The 15141-nt window shown below is 40.7% G+C and overlaps 1 protein-coding gene across 1 annotated transcript in view; it reads right to left on the bottom strand.

The window, feature by feature from the left end:
• The window catches only part of HPGDS (hematopoietic prostaglandin D synthase), a 101314-nt gene that overhangs the window by 27452 nt on the left and 58721 nt on the right, over positions 1-15141 (bottom strand). Inside the window, exon 3 of the mRNA XM_073589955.1 lies at positions 1370-1462. Within this exon, the coding sequence (XP_073446056.1) occupies positions 1370-1462 (93 nt within the window). The remainder of the gene's footprint in view (positions 1-1369; positions 1463-15141) is intronic.

Raw genomic sequence — 15141 nt, 5'->3', positions numbered from 1 at the left:
CGGTGAGCAGTGGTGGAACGGGGACAGGTGAATATCGCATATACTTACCCCCTCCTGGCGCAGTCTCTGCAGCCCCGCTTCTCTCACGGTCTCCGGCAGCTTTTCCTTCCTTCAGCGGTCAAGTGGTACCACTCATTAAAGTCATGAATATGCGCATATTCATGACTTTAATGAGCAGTACCACGTGACCGTTGAAGGAACTTGCCGGAGACCGTGGGAGAAGCAGGGGGGTTGCAGAGACGCACCAGCAGGGGGGTAAGTATGATCTGACACCCCCGCTCCCACTCCCCCACCAACTCCCTGGTGTATATGACTCGAGTATAAGCCGAGTGTGGGGGGGAGGGATGACGACTTTCAGCCTTAAAAAATGGGCTGAAAATCTCGGCTTATACTCGAGTATATATGGTACTTACTTTGGTATTCCATGTCAGAATGGTTGCATAATTCTTATTGAAATATAAACCTCATTTCCCATACACATAACCTGATTAACAACTACTCAATGTCCCTTCTCCCTGCTGTTGCTGTACAAGCTGTAGCTATCAATAAGGCTAGGTGGCTGGAAAAGTAATAGACTTGAATTCTTGAGTTTTCTCATTCTCTAGATGGATTCATATAATTCCTGTTTTAGTATCAAGATTTACATCCATTCTGAGTTTTCAAAGTAAGTACATCAGCCTCATTAGGTCTGAGAGATTAATTCAATAATGTATGCAGTGTTTATTGCGAAATCTGGTAACAGATCCAATTAATGGTCATCTATACATTAATTCTTTATATTTTCCAATCACAAACATTTAGCATTATGTGCTAAAAGTTCTCCACAGGAACGTGAGCAAAAATATAAAAAAATGTATATTTGACCTCTCATGTAACTAAATCTCAAATCACTTCATTTTCTCAGAATATATCAAGTCTTCCAAACCTTTTTCTGTCCATCAGAGACAGATGTTCCCATCAGTGTATTTTAATGCATAAGTAAAGATGATAAAGTGCTGAAATCTCTGTAGTACGCTTTTCACTTTCCCATTTCATTATGCCTTGCTACTTCTGACTTTAAAGCTGTGCTTGTACTTTGACAATTTCAAGGTTAAACTCATTTTTTACATTATGCACCCACTTGTTACATTACTTTATAGTTCGTGAATTTTCTTTATGTCATTTTCCAGTGTGACATCAGAGATGTGACTTAAAACTCTTCTGCCCCAATGTAAAGTCTCTAACAATGCCCAGGGTGAAACCTTGATGTCTTCCTACGTCGTAGAGGAACTTTTGGACCTACACAGCCCCCGAGTGCAATTGCTGCTAGCTATATGACCCTTAACCTAACCACCATACACAACCATATATGTATAGTAAATTATCTTACCTGCTTTTTTAGCTAGAAATCTCCCAATGGCAAGGCTCTGATAGTACACAATTCCATCAATCTCTAAAACTGGAAGTTTTCCAAATGGGTATTCTGTGGGGGAAAAAAAAGGTTAAGGTGAATTCTAATGGGATTTATGTAACTAATAGAAGCTCTTACACACATTATTCATTAACATTGCTGGTGGCAATTTCTTTACTGAATCTATGAAAAGAAACCTTACCTGCCATTCACAGGTCCAGTGTTTTATATCAATTACAGCAATGGTGTACATGTACAGTGATAAAGTTGCCATGTGAATGAAATATGTTTGGCCACAATAAAAAATAAGCAGCAATTTCACTGAATGAACTCTATTGTGGAGAATATGCAGTCACTAAATGCTAAATAATGGTGGCCGAGAATAGAAACCCAAGCTATGATTATGTAATACAAAACCTGACGACAAGCAAGCTTTGTCACGTGGTCTTATTGTGCCATTACTTCAGCTAATCAAAGTCAAAAGTAGCATACAGTTGTGCTCAAACGTTTACACACCCCGGTAGATTTTTGCTTTCTTGGCCTTTTTACGAAGAATGTGAATGATAACAGCAAATATTTTTCTCTACTCATGGTTAGTGGTTGATGAAGCAATTTATTGCCAAACTACTGTGTTTCCTCTTTATAAATCATAATGAAAACCCAAAACATCCAAATGACCCTGATCAAAAGTTTACATACCCTGGTGATTTTGGCCTGATAACATGCACAGAAGTTGACACTAAGGGTACCGTTACACCTAGCGACACCAGCGATCCCGACCAGCGATATGACGCGGTCAGGATCGCTGGTGAATCACTAGGTGGTCGCTAGTGAGCTGCCACTCAAGCAGATCTCACCAGCGACATCGCTGGGGACGGGGGTCGCTACTTACCTGTCAGACGCGGCGACCCTGCGTCCTCCCGCCCGGCTCCACGCGTCGCGCATCGGCGCAACAGGAAGCGCCGCAGGAAGTGGACGACGAGGAATGGTCCAGGAGCTTCTCGCGCGATCAGCGATAACCAGCGGGGGAGCCGGTCGGAGATAAGTATCACATGCAGCGATATCGCTAGCAATATCGCTGCAACGTCACAAAATCAGTGACTTTGCAGCGATATTGTTAGCGATATCGCAGTGTGTAACTGGGGCTTAATGGGTTTGAATGGCTACTAAAGGTAACATCCTCACCTGTGACCTTTTTATGATTTAAAAAGAGAAAACACAGTAGTTTGATAATAAATGGCTTCACACAACCACTAGCCATGAGTGGAGAAAAAGGTTTGGTTTTATCATTCATATTCTCTGAAAAAAAATGCCAAGAAAGCAAAAAATCTGCTGGGGTATGTAAACATTTGAGCACAACTGTAGTCTGATAGCATGAGACAAATGGAAAGAGAGATACAGTGAGACATTAAGAGAATGAAAGCAGGAAAGTGAGCGAGTAGTAGTGATAAGTGAACCTATGGATGTTCGGGTCCGACCGAACATCTAAAAGAAGTCTGGTTCGGGTACCAGAACGATACCCGAAAACAGACCCCATTCAGATGAATAGGGGACCAGAACATCCGTTGTTTTGGATTAGGCGTAAGGTGAGTATGATTGTGCTTTTTTATTTCAAATAAAGGAGTCTGTCTTTTTTTCAAATAAAGGATTTTATTCTGGCTGTGTCTTTTTTACAATCTAATTATAGGGTTAGTAATGGGGGTGTTTTATAGACGCCTCTCCATTACTAACCCCTGGGCTTGATGTCAGTTGACAATACAAAGCTGACATCAACCTTACAAATATTACCCCACTTGTGACCGCACCATGGCAAGTGAGAAGAGTGAGACATCTTATTAATGCGCCAATTCAGGGCAGCTGAGAGTCTGTTTTTAGTCTAGGAGGGGGACAATAATCATGACCTTTTCCTAGACTATTAACATCAGCCCCCAGCTGTCTGTTTAGCATTTGCTGGTTACTAAATGTAGGGGGGACACCCCCCCACATCATTTTTGGGAGTTGCAGCCCACAGTAGTCAGTTTTGCTGTGCTGTTTCTCAAAAAATAGAAGCGACCCCATATCATTTTCTTTTTTTTTAAAATTTATGTATAGCACAGATGCCAGCTGATGAATATTCCCATCAGTGGCAGCTGCTTTCGCTGTTGTCAGCAGCAGCAGGCATAGGCTGCTGGGAGCTGTACTCTCTCATCAGTCAACGTGTGTGATGAGAGGTAACCTTTTTACCGCCAGTCACAGCTGCTGGCTCACACTGTCATCTGACAGTGTAGAAACCACAGCTCTCTGACTGTCCTTAAGGACATTACCGCCTATTAGAGCCACTGGTGTTTCTCGTGCTGTCATGCAGATGACAGCGTGGGAAACACCCAATGTTCAGGCTTCCGCACCTGAACAGTAACAGACTTCCTGGAGAAGTCCATGTTCTGGGTTCATGCCCAAACACTAGGTATTTGGTATGGACACCGAACTTTACTATTTGGGTTCGCCCATCTCTAATGAGAAGTCAAGAAAAAAGAACAAAAAAGTGTGGAGACAATGAAATAGCTAGAGAGAAGGAAAAATGGAGAAGAAATACCAAGCAAAAAAGGGATCTGACGAAGAGCAAAAAAAATAAAGTTGATGGTTCTTGAAGGAATGCACTCAAACATTTCTGGAACTATCACAGTCTCTTTGATTGTAAAGGGAACTTGTCGAAAGGTTTTTACACCCCAAATTAATGTAACTTCTGTAAAGTCACCTTAATGTTGATTCAATTCAAAACCCAATTTCCAGTTTTGAGTAATCCATTGGCATGTTTTTATGCAAATGAGCCACAAGTGCAGAGGGGTTGGTACCATACTTACAGGTTTCTGGCATCTCTCCTTATTTCCCCACCCACTGTTTGCCTCTAGCCAGTAACTAACCGGTCACTAATTTCTCCCCCACCCCAGTTCTTGAACAAGCGCCTTCTTTCCCTGGGGTGATAAAGCATAGCAGGGTCCTGATAATGTTGTGAGAGCCGAACTATCAATATGTACACTTGCCACCCTAGGGATTGATGCTGCCTTCACAATGTCTCTGTTGGGGGACACAAGAGTGATCTGTCAATCATTGATAGAAGGCCAGAATAGCTATCAAATAATTTTAGAAAATTTTAATATTAAATATTAAACAAACTACAATATCAGTATACAGGGTGGGCCATTTATATGGATACACCTAAATAAAATGGGAATGGTTGGTGATAGCAATTTCCTGTTTGTGGCACATAAGTATATGGGAGGGGAAAAACTTTTCAAGATGGGTGGTGACCATGGTGGCCATTTTGAAGTCAGTCATTTTGGATCGACTTTATTTTTTCAATGGGAAGAGGGTCACGTGACACATCAAACTTATTGAGAATTACACAAGAAAAACAATGGTGCTTGGTTTTAACATATCTTTATTCTTTCATGAGTTATTTACAAGTTTATGACCACTTATAAAATGTGTTCAAAGTGCTGCCCATTATGTTGAATTGTCAATGCAACCTTCTTCTTCCACTCTTGAAACACTGATAGCAACACTGCAGAAGAAATGCTAGTCTTAGGGGGTTAGATTCCTTGTAGGAATGCTCGGACCTGACACCCATAATGTGGAGGTGCACCATCTTGCTGGAAGTCTTCTGCCAACCCTTTCTCCCCTTCAAGGTTATAATATGCTCCCGAGCAAGCAGAGCATCCTGCCCTGGGCAAGCCTGCCTGGGCACTGCTCAAACAGCAGGAGCTTCCTGCTTTTTCTAAGCTGCTAATCCAGCCCCTTTTGTTAACCTGTTCTAACCCTGAACTAATTACATACATGTTGCATAATACAGTACACTCACAATTGTAAAACAATAGTACAATATCAGACATACAGACACATTAATAAATCAATGATACACAATGTTAATACATTAACTTATAGTCAAACTGTCAGGGCACCGCATGGGGCACACAATGCCCGGCATACATGAGAGAGGAGGCAACTGAGGGTCCCCACCACCTCCTTACACGCAAAAAAAGGCGAAGGTGGAACATGCAATTACTGTCGCAAGAGTTGGATGATGATGAGACACAATTGCCATCAAATGGTGGTGTTATGTCAGCAAGTCAGGAAGAGGACGAGGGCGCGGATGTGGAACACGAGTTGGTGGTAGTTGAAGTCACTGACCCAACCTAAGAAGGTGACATGCAGAGCGAGGACAACAGTGCACAGGGGGAGGGATCCACAGCACCACAACAGGCAGGACGAGGCAGTGTGGTGGCCAGAGACACAAGGCGGGCAATCATTTCCTGTGACCTCCAACACGGGTTAAGTTGTTAAGCCAAGCATTATGTGTTCCCAAGTCTGGCACTTTTTTTTTTAAAGACAGTCCAATTAATCCAAAAAAGGCCATTTGCAACATCTGTCATGCCAGTATCAGCACAATTACCAGTCTCAGGCATACATGGCTGAGTTTATGTTCCGCTGCCTTTCTCGTGACCCTCACGTTCTACGCGTTTTGTCCAACACTATTTATTGGTTGTTCACCCTTGTAGACCCACGCTTTAAGGAGAACTTTACATCTCTTCTTCCCGTGATGGAGAGGTCTAATAAAATGTTGCAGTACAAAAAGTCTCATGTTGAAGAATTATTAAAAAAATTCCCATCTGGCAACGATGTTGACAGCGGTCACAATTCCTTGGACAACAAAGGAAGTGGAGACTAGGGAGACACACCAGATGCAACAGAGACAGGGGAACACTCTCAAAGGTCTGGGACAGTTTTCTCAGACCCTCCCAGCACCCAGGCCCTGATGCACGGGGTTCTCTGTGAATCCTCTGTGCCTAACAACTATTGGGTATCTAAGCTAGACACATGGCATGAACTGTTTCTCTATGCCTTGGAAGTCCAGGCCTGCCCTGCCACTAGCGTTTTACCAGAGAGGGTGCATTATAACCGATAGCCGCATTTGCTTGTCAACTGAAAATGCTGACAGGCTGACTCTTATCAAAATGAAGGGTTGAATTGACTTCTGTACACCACCGGATAACAGCAGCAGAACATAAACTAAAATCCAGTGTTTTTTTTCCGGTTTATTCCCATGTAAGCCATCCCAGCCAAACATGGGTATACGCTTCAGCATTTCGCCTTTTTTGTGTCATCCTCCTCCTCATCCACCACCGCCATATCAACTTGCTACCCTCGCTATAAATTTTGAAGGGTGTTTATAATGCCCGCATTGGCATTTTTTAGAGGCCTACATTGAACATTCTTTTATATACATGTATACCCATCAGGGATAAATGTTTATCTGCCCAAGCACAGTGTAGGATACCCACTTCTTAACCTCTTCACGATATGGACTGTACCTGTACGGCGTATGTCGGGTCTCCCGTATTAATATGGGCATCAGCTGACATGTGCCCCTAGCACTAATCATGATCCACCCGAGGCGGTTAACATGTTAAGTGCCGCTGTCAATCACCGACAGTGGTCCGTAAAACTATCGTAATACTCGGACAACATTGTTCTCAGCACCGACATGGGACTCAGAGATGCTTTTTTTTGTGTATTATATATTTTGACTTTTTCATTCTCATCTATTGTTTTGTGTATTTTATGCTATTGCTTTCATTGTATTTAGATGTTTTTTTTAAATGGCATGTGAGTCCTGCACCCAATTGAAATCAGTCCCTTATGTATATAAGATTTATGGGTAATCCATTCCCATCAGGCCTTGAGGAAAAATGCTGTCTGCATTTGAAACGCGTCGCCATGTTGTTTCTCTGTCCACCGTTTGCCCCTACATGGATTTTTTAATTGTTTGAATAAACTTTAATTAATTTTATTGAACAAGTAGCTGGAAATCTCCTCTTCCTTTCTACATTGCCTGTTACGCCGGTTCCTGCTTCTTGGACCTGCCTATACAGTGAGCTGGCTTTTCCTTTCGACATATTAACAGAGTAGTACCACTGACTCCCATTAGGGCCTGTGCTGAGATTGACTAAACGACGACGGTGAAGAGTATGAGACTGACTATGACACACTATGGACCAGGGTATTAGGATCGAAATGTCATACCCAACATTATTTTTTGTTGCCTTGTAAGACAGAGTTTTAATTGTTAGAATTGTTATAGTAACTCCTAATCCCAAAAAGCGGTATATATTTCCTTTGTAAAATACTTCACTGCAGTCCAATAAATTGTCAGTCCTATTTAATTCTGTATCATAATCAACTAAACCGTTGTATTAGATTAATAAATAATCTTTGGTTATGTTACCTCTGTGTCTTCATCTTCTGCACCGCGGCATCCACACACCTTAGGTGACGTCCAGCAAAGAATCATTTTCTTGAGTTTGTTTTTTGGTTGTAACTTCTTTATGCTCTAATTGTATGGCTTTACTTCATTTTTCTTGAATAAAAGTTTTCACATTTTGGGATTTACAATGCTAAGTATGTTGTCTCTTTCACAAAATATGTTCTGACAAGCCAGTAAGCAAAACTAACTCCCACTGAGCATTTTGCCAGAAAATCTGGAGGGTACAAGGCTAAAAAAAAGCTACAAATCTAAATTAAGATTGTCAACCTAGTTCATAGTAACAATTATGGCCATATGAGCAAGTTCATAAATAAAGAGGCTTCTATATACTGTATAACAAGCTTCACATTCTGCAAGTGTCTGTGAAAAAGTAATGCAGTCCAGTCAAAGAAGCCTTCATTGTGCAGGGAGCACAGGCAGTTCTCTGTTCCATGGCTTCAGATTTCTGTCTTTGTACGTGGCATGCATACTACAGCCAGCCTGAGTTTGGTTTTAGGTTTATTTTTTATCCTATTGACTGTATTATGCGTCTTAGTTCAGAGGGGAAACTTTAATGCCCAATCCTATATGCAATAAATCAGCTGAATATCATGGATTCCTAATAACTACTATAGTAAACAAATGGCTCTTTATGGCTATAGTGGATTTTCCCTAAAAAACAGGATCATATGTGCATGAATAAGCATTTTTGTGTAGAGTTCTGCAGACTTATGATTCCCCCCAGATTACACACTGTGCACTGCGTGGATTCACCAGTTTCTGAGCTGGGAGAGGCGGGTACTTATGCGTTATGCATACTCCTGGTCAGAGCTGGACTAGTGGTTGCGGCCTTTCGCCATACACTTGTTTTGGGTGAGGCCACACCCTAATGTTGGATACGCCCATTGGACAGGTGCATAACTAGATGGGGAGTGGCTTTGCTCTATACTAGAGTATGGAGCAAGGCTGCGCCCACTTGTCGGGTTGTAGGCAAGAGTATTAATATCTCATACATACCTGCTGCTTCCGGATCAGAAACTGGCGAATCCTTGCAGTGCACAGTGCATGACTGCAGACTTAACATTTTTGACTGCACAACCGCTTTAAATATTGTGCATCTGCAATAAGCTCACACTAGTGGTGAGTGGAGGCAGCCTAAATTTACATCTTTGCTGGGGATTGGGAGCTCAATATCAGAAGCAAAGTTGCAGTCGTTATATATTAAGAAATTGGCAAATAATTTTAAAATGAAGAACTAGAGTTGAGGATAACATGTATTATTATACCAGCAAGGGTATACAAAGGTAATAGGTCACCCAAAATTCTCTTGGTAATTAATGTGTATATAGCAAAAGAGTACCTTAAAACATAACCTTTAATCAAACCAAATAAAACCCCCAATTAGAATTCAGATTAGTTAAAAGCAGAAAATACATATAACATTCATGGATTCAAATATATGCAGATAAAACATACAGATAACATACAGATGCTTCTCACAAAATTAGAACATCATCAAAAAGTTAATTTATTTCAGTTCTTAAATACAAAAAGTGAAACTCATTATATAGAGTCATTAGAAACAGAGTGATCTATTTCAAGCGTTTATTTCTGTTAATGTTGATGATTATGGCTTACAGCCAATGAAAACCCAAAACTCATTATCTCAGTAAATTAGAATACTTTATAACACCAGCTTGAAAAATGATGTTAAAATCCAAAATGTTGGTCTACTGAAATGTATGCATAGTAAATGCACTCAATACTTGGTTGGGGCTCCTTTTGCATCAATTACTGCATCAATGCAATGTGGCATGGAAGCAATCAGCCTGTGGCACTGCTGAGGTGTTGTTATAGCCCAGGTTGCTTTGATAGCAGCCTTACAGGGAATCTGTCACCTAATTTTCAGTCTATCAGCTGCGGACACAGCCATCAGGGGCTTATCTACAGCATTCCCCTCAACTCATTTCCTGCCTCCTACAAGTATGTCACTTCTTTTATTTGCTGGTGACACAAAGCTAGAGAAGAGAGAGAGAGGATTCAAAAAGATATAAATAAATTGGAGCAGTGGGCAGCAACTAACAGAATGGTTTTTAACAGGGAAAAATAAAGTACTACATCTGGGCAATAAAAATGAAAAAAGCATATACAGAAAGGGAGGAATAGGGCTAAGCAACAGCTCATGTGAAAAAGACTTGGGTACACTAATAGATCACAGACTGAATATGAGTCAACAGTGTGATGCAGCAGCAAAAAAAGCAAATGCAATTCTAGGATGTATTAACAGAAGCATACAGTCTAGATCACGTGAAGTCATTATTGCCCTCCACTCCTCTTTGGTCAGACCTCATCTGGAATACTGTGTCCAGTTTTGGGCACCACATTTTAAAAAAGACATCAACAAACTGGAGCAAGTTCAGAAAAGAGCGACCAGAATGGTGACCGGTCTGAAAACCTTGTCTTATGAGGAAAGGTTGCAGGATTTGGGAATGTTTAGCTTGCAGAAAAGAAGACTGAGAGGAGACTTAATAGCTGTCTACAAATATCTCAAGGGCTGTCACATTGTAGAAGGATCATCTTTATTCTCATTTGCACAAGGAAAGACTAGAAGCAATGGGATGAAACTGAATGGGAGAAGACACAGACTAGATATTAGAAAAAACTTTTTGACAGTTAGAGTGATCAATGAGTGGAACAGGCTGCCACGAGAGGTGGTGAGTTCTCCTTCAATAGAAGTCTTCAAACAGAGGCTGGACAGACATCTGTCTGGGAAGATTTAGCAAATCCTGCTTTGAGTAGGGGGTTGGACTAGATGGCCCAGGAGGTCCCTTCCAACTCTACGATTCAATGATTCTATGGCCATCTACAGTATTTTCACAGCTGCCTGCTCTAAATTTGGATGGTTCTGTCCATATAAACTTCCTAGATGCCAGCTTCTTAACACATTCACAGGCTATCCAAGTATCCCATCTTAGTTATTCTCCCATTGTATGACCACACTTATTTGGTACTATGCTGCGATATGACTGCCATATACATTGTGTCACGTCTTTTGCATTTTGCATTTTCATTTAGAACCTCCATTTTGCTTTCAGACTCTCTACTTTGTCCTCTTTGGCTAGCATTTAAAGGATTTATCTGTTTCAGGTATTGATTTGATATTCCTAGCCTTCTTGGAAGCACTAGAATGCACATGTATGGTATACCGCTATACCTGTATCCTTTGAAGCACAAGGTCTCACTATATTACCACCAATATTCGGTCTGTGTAGTCCTCTATGCTTAACCATACTCACTTATTGGCTACCTCTTCCTTAAAAACCAGCACAGCACTTTTGGAGTTACCATCGCCTGACTCAGTAAAACACCCTTGGATAGTACCTCCACTAGCCGTCTCTTTCTCCTTGGAAGTTTTTTGACGAAGTTGGAACATATATTTTGTCATGTCTTTTGTTAGTATGTATTTCTGTGATGATGCAGACAGCAGTTAACATTTTGTTTTTGTTCTCTTTTTGTATGTATATTTCAGTAAACAAGATTGTTCTGATGAAGGTCCTATAGTGGACCGAAAACGTTTAACCCTTTCTGTCTGGATGCACGAAATAAAAAGTATCTGAATATTTCACACATTGAGTGCCAAGATTTTGGTCATTTTGATTTGATGGGTTGGACACCCGACTTGAGCACCGATAACCAAGCTATTCCTGAGTGCCGTGCTCTCTCTACAAATACTTTTTCCACCATGATTTGAAAAATAAATATTGCCAAATCAGACAATGTGATTTTCTGGATTTGTTTTCACATTTTGACTCTCATAGTTGTGGTCTACATATGATGTCAATTACAGGCCTCTCTCATCTTTCTATGTGGGAGAACTTGCACAATTGGTAGCTGACTAAATACTTTTTTCCCCACTGTATACTTTTATTACTTTTTGGTTTTCAATTTTTGGTTAGTCTCTCTATGGGATTTGAACACTCAATAGTGTGATTGCTGTTTTAATAAAGCGCAATACTCATATTACATTTCGTTGTACACTGATAGGACACCTTTTAGGCTATGTGCACACGTGCAGAAATGCTATGAATTCGCATGTGTTTTTCCCATGAGAAACAAGCATTTTGCAAGTGTTTTTCGCTTGCGGAATGCTTGTGCATTCCAAGCGATTAGCATCGCTTGGAAATGTGGTGATAGATAGGATGATAAAATAATAAAAAAGTGAAAAATATTGTTATTCTCACCTTCCCACGGCCCCTGCCCCTTCCGATCTGCTCTGCGGTGCTCCCGGCATCTTCCGGTCAAAGTAATGCTTTGCGCGAAGGACCTGAGATGACGTCACTCTCGCGAGAGCGCAACGTCATCAGCGGTCATTCACGCAAAGTATTACTGGAACCCAGGGCCGGACTGGCCATCTGGCAATTCTGGCAAATGCCAGAAGATCTGTCTGGTCATGGGCCATCTTGTCTGCTACATTGTTAACAGAATCGGTGTTCTCAAGACATCCATACTGTTAAGAGTTGCGATGGAGCATAAAGTTGCTGACTTCATCACTTACCACAGTAAGCAGAGCACACAGCAGAGTCCTGCAGACAACGAGGCTCCTGATCATGTGACCCCTGACTCCTCCCATTCTGTGACCTCATCACAGGTCCTGTGCGCACAGAAAAGGACTTCATTGCAGGCTGTGGGGGGCTGGCTGCGGTGGGTCTATATGGGAGGGTGAGGAGGGGGTGCATGGGGGTGGCAGCTCAGTGCGGTCGTGGGGGGGGGTCAAAAACAGGACTATCCCGTGAGAATCGGCACGGTTGAGAGATATCACGGCCTGACCTGCCGGGCCCCTGACTCCCCCCGGGGCCCAGTACCACTGCGACCGTGGTAGTTACTCCCCTACACAAGGTGCAGACTATGCAAAGAAACCTCAGAAACCGTCCAACACAGAGTGGAAGGATGCAAAATGCAAGCAGGAGCAGCGTATACTGAAAGCTACAACCAAGTAGCGAGAATTGTATACAGGAACATCTGCACAGCATATGGGCTAAGTCCCCCTAAGTCCAGAAAAAGTGGTGGAGAATGAAAGGGCTAAAATCCTGTGGGACTTCAAGATCCAGATGCATAAGCAGGTGTTGACTAATCAACCAGACATTATCATAGAAGATAAGGATCAGAAGACAGCAATGATAATAGATGTGGCAGTGTCAAGTGACGGCAACATCAAAAAGAAGGAATCTGAGAAACTGGAGAAATACCAGGGCCTCAAAGGAGAACTGGAGAAGATGTGGAAGATGAAGGCAACAGTGATTCCAGTGGTGATAGGAGCACTTGGAGCAGTGACCCCTAAGTTGGAAGAATGGCTACAACAGATCCCAGGAGCAACATTATTTGATTGCAGTGATTTCCTCAAAAGGTTGTGCAACAAAATATTAAGGGTACCATCATTTCTGTCCAGGCCTATTTCATGAATTTTATTTTTTAAAAAATTCTGTGGAAGCATGGTTGAAAAGCAATGTCTGACTTTCATTTGTTCATTTTCATAGAATTTTGATTTATTATTACTTTTGTCAGATTCAAGTTATTTTGGTGACGACTGTGAGTTTTTCTGTTATTAAATGAGGGGTACCAGCAATATTGACCACGTGCGTAATTTCCTTTACACTACACACGTGTAGGAGTACCATGAAAAAATTTGGAAAAGTTTGCAAGGTATGAATACATTCTCTCTCTCTCTATATATATATATTTATTTACTGTTATTTTATACAGCATCATCATAAGAAACACAAAGAAAAAACACAGTATGACAAACGTTCAAAAATACTCTGCTGTATATTGCATAGCACTTTACAGGCATTATTATTGCTGTCCCCAAAATGTATGCCTTTGGGGTGTAGTAGGAAACCCATGCAAACACGGGGAAAACACAGAAACTGCTTACAGATGTAGGTTTTGAACTCAGTACTCGGCTCTATGGGGCTAATCACAAGTCACTATTATGTTCATATCAGGAGACTGTTGCGAGTCAGATATGTTATGTATTGTATCTGACCCACATTGCTGATTTCCGGCTAGCGCATAGTACCCTGTTGTCCTGCTCAGCTGCAGTGAGTTATAACCCTGAAGTTATATCAAATTCCTATTGTAAAACATTTCTTCTTTATACAAAAATGTACTAATCTTTCTTTTCCACAGCTGCTAAAACATATCTTCCCAGAGGAATTTTACTCTGTACTTTTCTCCCTCGCATAGTTTGACCTTGAAGGGATACAATATTTCTGAAGCATACTGTCCAAACTTCTGAGATTACTCTCAGCTAGCTCATCCCAAATAACTACTTTATCAGTGACTTCTGCTTAATTTAAATACAACAGAATAAAAGACCAGGCACAGCAATCAGTTACATAGCTCTAAAGTGAGAATGTTACTCCTAATGAATAGCCAATGTACAATTAGATTTCATTTACTGCGGATTCTACTGCATAGTCCTAAAGAATGAAAGCATGATTATGGCTAGTTAATTACAGCTGACCTTGTATTACATAGGCATACACAGGAAATTGCAAAAAAAAAACCTGTAATGTAGAGTAAAGCATTTTTCATATAAGGCTATATTCACAAAACGTTTTTTAGTAGTTTTTTTGAGCAGATCCTCTACAAAATCATCTACAAAATCTCTTGGAAAAAAAATCCGATTAATTTATATGGGAAATCCATTTTGGTATTTATATTAGGAGTTTTTTAACCTTTTTTTTGCTAAATATGTTTTGAAAAACACCAGGGACTAAAAAGAAAGTGAATGTCACTTATTTGAAGAAGATCCTGTAGGAAACTCTCTAAACTAAGCAAGGAAGGAAAAAAAAATCCTTACAAAATGTATCAAAACTAGAGATGAGCAAGCACTAAAAATGCTCGGTTGCTCATTACTCGAACCGAGCAATTCCTAATGCTGGGGTTCTCATTTCAAGTAACGAATATAATGTGAGTCAATGGAAATCCAAGCATTTTTCAGACAGACCCTAAAAGGAGGTCTGAAGGGCAGTGAAAATATTGAAATGTATGGGAAAAAGTGCTGAATGGAAGGAGAACAGCATGGCGAAGACCCTTGGAAGCATCTGTGACTCCCACACTGCTGCTGAGAACAATGGTGTCACACTTTTCCTCCACTTTAAGGACTGACAATAAAATATTGAAAATCGAAGAGAACTTGTTGTTTACAGGAAAAAAATGTTAAGAAACATTTTTTCCTTTATTATGACTTGTATGTAAGCAAAATTTAAAAAGTATTAAAAACATAATTAAAGTAAACCAAAATAGAATTTTTTACAAAAAAAAATTGAAAATTTTAGTGTAATTTATGAAAGAAGCAAGAAGTGCCAAAAATTAGGGACTTAGATTCATCCTGTATTAGACATAAACTAGAGCCTCATACACATTCTTTTCAAATTGTCATGTGGTGGTACTCCTATACTCATAAAGG

This window comes from Dendrobates tinctorius, unplaced genomic scaffold (genome assembly GCF_039654945.1).
Source record: "Dendrobates tinctorius isolate UK_male_01 unplaced genomic scaffold, ASM3965494v1 ptg000011l, whole genome shotgun sequence".
Lineage (NCBI taxonomy): Eukaryota > Metazoa > Chordata > Amphibia > Anura > Dendrobatidae > Dendrobates > Dendrobates tinctorius.
Note: the sequence above shows the minus strand (reverse complement) of the source record. Positions and strands in the feature narration are given on the sequence as shown.